Source organism: Propithecus coquereli, unplaced genomic scaffold (genome assembly GCF_000956105.1).
Source record: "Propithecus coquereli isolate 6110/MARCELLA unplaced genomic scaffold, Pcoq_1.0 Scaffold292, whole genome shotgun sequence".
Taxonomy (NCBI): domain Eukaryota; kingdom Metazoa; phylum Chordata; class Mammalia; order Primates; family Indriidae; genus Propithecus; species Propithecus coquereli.
Genome location: NW_012148530.1, coordinates 2,244,676 through 2,251,825, shown reverse-complemented (window position 1 = coordinate 2,251,825; position 7,150 = coordinate 2,244,676). Strand labels below are relative to the sequence as shown.

General features: G+C 34.6%; 1 protein-coding gene across 2 annotated transcripts in view; it reads right to left on the bottom strand.

Moving 5' to 3' along the window:
* Positions 1-606: 606 nt before the first annotated feature.
* Positions 607-7,150, bottom strand: part of ZNF451 (zinc finger protein 451) — a 73,693-nt gene continuing 67,149 nt past the window's right edge. The window contains exon 15 of one of the 2 annotated variants that reach the window (XM_012648725.1): positions 607-2,502. In XM_012648725.1, coding sequence (XP_012504179.1) covers positions 2,456-2,502 — 47 coding nt within the window. In that variant the 3' untranslated portion in view covers positions 607-2,455. The remainder of the gene's footprint in view (positions 2,503-7,150) is intronic. The other variant, XM_012648726.1, reaches the window with a different exon arrangement.

Genomic DNA, 7,150 nt, shown 5'->3' with positions numbered 1-7,150 from the left:
TAAGACAAATACAGCAATTCTTCTAAATAAGGTAGATCACGTCACTTATTCTTAGAAACCTACAGAGCAGAAGCCAAAATCCTTAGAAAAACCTCAAGGACTTCATCTTCTATTACTTTCCTAGCTCATCCTGCTTCAGCCATCCTGGCCACCTTGCTTTTTCTTGAATGTACCAAGTTCCCTTCTAGACCTTCTCCTCCTCCACCTGGAACTCCTCTTTATATATATGTATTTGCCTGGCTCATTCTCTCACCTTCCTCAGGTCTTTGCTCAAACTCAGCCATCAGTGAGATGGTTCCTGACCACCCTATTAAAAATAACAGGCCTCCCCCCAATACCCCCATCCCTGCACTATTTATTCCTTTCTCTTCATTTTCCTTTATTGTATTTATCACCATCAGAGATGCTGTTTTATTTATTTACTTGATTAACACTCTGTCCAACCCTCACCTCTCCCCCAGTGTATGCTCCATAAAGGGGTGGGGGGTTTGTTTTGTTCACAGTGTACCCAAGTGCTTAGAACAGTCACTGGCACATGGTAGTACTAAATGAATATTTGTGAGTGAAGAATGAATGAATAATGTAATTAAAAGATACGCATCTTTGTCAGTGTTAGAAACATTTACTTTTGATAATCTGTGTAACTTTCTCTAATGTCATACAGTGATTACATCTCTTCCTTGTGTCTAAATTAAGTTCAAATTATGGAATAATTTTAAAATGATTTTTAATTAACAAGTAGAAATACAATCAGTGACAATTATTAATTAAAACATTAAACCACCCAATTACCTTTTTTTAAGGGTCATGATGAAATAATTTCTTTCCTGTCATATCAAAGGCTTCAGCTATTCTCTACCACACACACCACAAAAGCTTCTTAACAGAGCACCAGTGTACATCACATCTCTGGCAAAAAGGTGCTGTCTCCTCTTGCCCCATATCTGCTTAACCACTCTTCTTTCTGGAATGCTATTTTGGCTCCTCACTTCTTAGCAAGCTCCTGCAGATGTGTTTAAGGTCCAGCTCAGTGACTATCTCCTAAAGCTTTGCTTGACCACTTTAACATAAAAATTAAAAGCACAGTGTGGTCATTTTGGAAAGATGATTGCTAAAATCTCATGCTACAATGTCTACGTTTTAGAAAATACAAGCAGGGAGCAAAAGAAGTACATCTTAAGAAATAAAAACACAAATTGGTTTCTAATGTGGATTGAAAAGACTATAGTAATTTAAAAAAAGCAATTCCATTTCATGCTTAAAAATCTAGTGTTGCAGAAAAGGAACAAAATTCTGGCCATGATAACTTTTTGTCTTAAATATAAAGCTTTATATTTCTAGAAATATTTTTAAGTTTGGTAAATAATTACTAATCAAAATTTTTAGGGATAAGATTTCTGGTCAAATAACATAAGACATATGCAAAGATAGTATGACAAGCCCTTCTTAGTCTTCTACTTAAATAGTAATTTTTATCATTCACAATGTGGCTGGCAACATGTAAGAATTAAATATGTAATACCAAATATAGGAAATTGACAACTGAATAACTAAACTGAAGGTATTCCATATGAAATAAAAATTTTAAAGAGTTAAGGAAGATTATTCCTGAGTAGACTGTCAACATTTTTTGAAGACTATGTTTACACAAATATATAAAAAAGGACTAATATTATTAAAAAATAAGTTTAATTTTATGCAAATATTTTGACATCATTCCCTTTAAACAGTAGATCATACAAGTCACATAAAAGTCTAAGCAAGTAAAAGGAATGGAAAGGTTTCACTTTAATTATTTTTTAAAAACTAAGGTATATTTTTTATTTTAGCTATGTGCTGCTCTAATTAAAGCAAGAATATACATCTGCGTTATACCCACCAAAAACATCGCTGATAAAATTTTTAATCTGTTTCCATGATTAATTTCCATTATCCTCTTCTAACAGTCATAAACAAAGATCTCAAAGGTATCATATATTAGTGCCACATGAGAAGTAGAATTTATGGAAAAATTGACCTGTGGCACCTTTATTTATATTCATTTTCATGCCTAAAAAAAATAGACTAGAATCATCTATATAGTACAGATAGAATTAAAGAACTAATGCTACCTGGGAGATAAACAATAGTCAAGAGCTCTCCTTTTTATTTTTTTTTTTTTTGAATCCTTTTAACTTAAATATATGAATTCAAAGTTAACTGGGCAACTGTGATATCTATATTAGAATACATGATTTATATTTGCATTAACATGTATTCTATTCCTTCTGTACATTTTTGCACAATAGCACAAAAATACAAAGCAAATATCAGATTTTGAACATATGAAAGCAAAAACATGTTTTCAAATACATTTGTACTAGTGGATTTCTGGTCTCCTTTAGGAAACAAACTCAATTGTTCATTATCCTGAGTCTCTTCAAGGTCACTTGATGTTGTGTGGTAATATCTTTAATTACATTTCCTCAAGACTTCTTCTAATAGCTTCTTCTAATTCCACATCTGCATTAAAAAAATATAGAATTTTAATACTCAGGGCAGAAAACTAATCAACATGTGGTTTATGTAAGTTTCATCAACTATATTCATCTTTTCAAGAAGGAAAGGAAAATCGAAATGGAAAAACTTAGGATAACTTGGCAGTTTCTCTACCAAAAATGTTGAGTATTTTGAAATACGAGAATCTATAGATATGATTTCAAATTGAACTTTAAATGTATATGAACTTAATGAGCTAAGGAACCTGCAAGTTACTTTCACTTAGAAATAACAGAAAGTCAACAAACCTTTCGAATCACTGACAGATAATCACTTGTTTCAACATTAAAAAAAAAAAACGATCTGTATCACTTATTTCCTAAAAGGCTTGAGGTGATACAGAAAGCAACACCATGAAATGACAAAATCTCACAGGCTGTTGAAAATTTAGCTTTTTTATTTGTCAATTATACCTCAATAAAGCTGGGGGAAAACTGAACTTTCTAAGTTTCTAGCATCTAAGGCAAAGAGTGAAATTGATGGCTATATAAATGTCACCTGAGAAGCACATAATATATACTGTATGCAGATGTATGCAAACTCATTTAACAAATACTTTTAAATGCCCACTATATACCAGGGATAGGAATCCAATAGTGAACAAGACAGAAATTACTGGGTTCACAGGTCTTTTTCCGTCTCGTCTCTGGGAATGATGCTAAAACCCAGTGTCTTTCTTGGCCTTCATTAGTGTCTCACAGCAGATTTATCCCATCCCGTCTGGTCCACAGTCTCTCAGAGCCTACTTGGTTTATAGGTACCCGTGATCCCTCTAAGATGCAACTGCATCTTCCTCTAAAGTTGAGGAACTGGTGTTTTGCTCTCTGTAATTTAAAATACTGTAAGTTATTATAAATTGTGTATTAAGTTAAAGCTACGTTCTAGGGTCAGTGAGTTGCCCTAAGATGAATTCAAAGGGATGAGGAAATGCAAAGAAAAGCCAAGACACTCTTACCAAAGAAAAATAAGGTGACAAGACTTGTCTAAGATATTAAAACTTATTATAAAGTTACAGTAATTAATAATGTGGTACTACTGCAAGAATAGACAAATAGACCAAAGGAACAGCATAGACAGCTCAGAAATAGACTCAGGCATATATGGACACTTGATTTAAGACAAAGGTAGCACTGCAGATGGTGGGAAAAGATTTTTTTTTAATAAATGGTGTTAGGTCAACTGATAGAAACACATAAAATTTTAGCCGTATCCTTAAGGAATACACAAAAATAAGTTTCAGATATACTGTATATCTAATTGTGAACGGCTAAACAAAAGAGCTTCTAGAAGATAAGAAATGGGAATATCTTTATGATCTTAATGTAGAGAAAGATATATTAAACAGGATTCAAAAAAAACATTAGGGAAAAGACTGGTAACTTGGACTGAATTAAAATTACTTTTGTCCATCAAAAGGCACCATGCAATGATCGAAAAGGCAAGTCACTGAGTGGGAGAAAATATTTGCCATACGTGGAACTTGTACTCAGAAAGATCTAGAAGATTTTCAACCTAGAAAAAATAAAAGATAATCCAATAGAAAAATATTAAGAAATTTGAAAGGCATTTACAAAAGATGTTTTTTTTTTTTTTTTGAGACAGAGTCTCACTGTGTTGCCCGGGCTAGAGTGCCATGGCGTCATCCTAGCTCACAGCAACCTCAAACTCCTGGGCTCAAGGGATCCTTCTGCCTCAGCCTCACGACTAGCTGGGACTACAGGCATGTGCCACCATGCCCGGCTAATTTTTTCTATATATTTTTAGTCGTCCAATTAATTTCTTTCTATTTTTAGTAGAGACGGGGTCTCGCTCTTGCTCAGGCTGGTTTCGAACTCCTGAGCTCAAACAATCCGCCCACCTTGGCCTCCCAGAATGCTAGGATTACAGGCGTGAGCCACCAGGCCCGGCCCACTACAAAAGATGTTTAAATGGCCAATAAACATTATTCATCAGAAAAATATAAATTAAAACCACAAAGAAATGCCAGTACACACTCATTAGACTAGCTAAAATTAAAAAGATTGAATAATTTCAATGAGTACTGAGGATTTAGGTAAATGGGATCTCATATACACCACTGGAACTAATGACACTGGCACAGCCACTTTGGAAAAATAGTTTGGCACTATCTACTCAATGCTGAACAAAAGCAATTCCACTCCTAGGTCTATACTCCCAGAAATGTGGACGTACGTGCATCAAGAGACATATATGAGAATGTTCACAGTAGAATTTACTTGTAATAGCCAAAAGTACAACAAATCAAATGTCTATAAATAATAGAATAGGTGGATTGTGTTATATGCACAGAATAGGATACTGGTACCGCATATAGGTACTGAATACAGGTACTGAAAATAAACCAAAGCTACATGCTAAAACACAGATGACTCTCTAAAACAATGGTAAGTGAAGGAAATCAGACGCAAAAAAATATAGCACATACCTGTGTTGTCCAATATGATGGACATTAACTATATGTGGCTATATATACTTAATTAAAATTAAGTAAAATCTAAAATTCATTTCCTCAGTCAAGCCACATTTCAAATGTTTAATAGCCATATATGACTAGTGGCAACCACACTGGACAGTGCAGATACAGAACATTTTCATCATCACAGAAAAGTTCTCTTGGACAATGATGGTCTATATAATCTCATTTAGATAAAGTTCAAAATCAAGCACTACTAAACTACAGTGTTTCAAATCACAATAGTGGTTACTAACCTCTGGAAAGGAGGGCAGGGGAAGTAATTTGAATGGGGCATGAGGGGTTCACTTCTATAGTACTGGTTGTTAGGAGCTGAATTGTGTCCCCCTTGCCCCAAAAGATTTTTCCTAATTCCTGATACCTGGGAATGTGACCTAATTTGGAAATAGCATCTTTGCAATATCATCAAGTTAAAATGAGGTCATTAGGGTAAGCTTTAATCCAATATAACTGGTGTCCTTAAAAGAAAAGGAAAGTACCACATGAAGACAGACACAAAGGGAGAAGATGGCCATATGAAGATGGAGGCAGAGATTGGAATAATATATCTATAAGCCAAGGAATGCCTAGAATTGCCAGTAACTGCCAGAAGTTAGGAGAATGTGAATGGCCTTGTCAACAGCTTGATTTTAGATGTCTAGCCCCTAGAGCTGTGAGACAATAAATTTCTATTGTTTTAAACCACCCAGTTTGTAGTACTTTGTTATAGTAGCGCTAGGATACTAATACATTGGTGGTGATCTATTTTTTAACCTGAGAGGCAGTTACCTACTTTGTGAGATGTTTCGTACATTTTTTGTGTGCATTATACTACACACATATACACACACAGAACCAAAATACTGGAGAATACTAGCATGTAAGTCAGGAGTAGAGGACCAGAGTTGAAGTGTACTGAAGTCCTCTTACTGTTCCAGAGAGGCAGACAACATGTAGGTATATTTTGGTCTTTAAGATATATATGTATACACATACACACACACACACACACACACACATATATATATAATCTCTTAAGATACATATAATGGTAAAATTCCAAGGGAACCACAAAATAATAGAAATAAAGTATATAACTAAAAACCAATTTTACAAAAAGAGGAAACTAAGAATGAAACAGCAGAAACAAATACAGATGCTCTTCAACTTACGAGAAGTACGTCCAGATAGTTTGAAAATATTGTGAGTCGAAATGCATTTAATACATCTAATCTACCAAACATCATAGCTTAGCCTAGCCTACCTTAAATGTGCTTGGCCTATAATTGGGCAAAATCATCTAACACAAAATCAATTTTATAATAAAGTCATAAAGAATTTGAATCAAAATTCAAAATTTGAAGTATGGTTTATACTAAATGTGTATCACTTTTGCACCATTGTAAAGTCAAAAAGTCCTGGGTCCAACCATCATAAGTAGGGGACCATCTGTACAAATATATCAGTATCTATAGTGAGCTTATATGAATTAAACTTGCCAGTTAAATGACTGGATAAAAAACAAAATGATGGTCATGATACTTCAGTCAATGATGGACCACACATACAATGGTGGTCCCATAACATTATAATGGAGCTGAAAACTTGCTATCGCCTAGTAATGTCATAGCCATTGTAACGTTGCAGCACAACACATTACTCGTGTTTGTGATGATGCTGGTGTAAACAAACCTACTATGCTGCCGGTCATATAAAAGTATAGCACATACAATTATGTACAGTACATAATACTTGATAATGATAATAAATGACTATGGTACTGGTCTATGTATTGACTATATTATACTTTTTGTAATTATTTTAGAATGTACTCCCACTACTTATTAAAAAAAAAGTTAATTGTAAAACAGACTCAGACAGGTCCTTCAGGGGATCTTGCAGAAGAAGGGTTTGTCATCATAGGAGATGACAGCTCCATGTGTGTTATTGCCCCTGAAAACCTTCCAGTGGGACAAGATGTGGAGGTGGAAGACATGATATTGATGATCCTGCCCTGTGTAGGCCTAGGCTGACGTGTCTATGTCTTAGTTTTTAACAAAAAAGTTTAAAAAGTAATAAAATAGGCCGGGCGCGGTGGCTCACGCCTGTAATCCTAGCTCTCTGGGAGGCCGAGGCGGG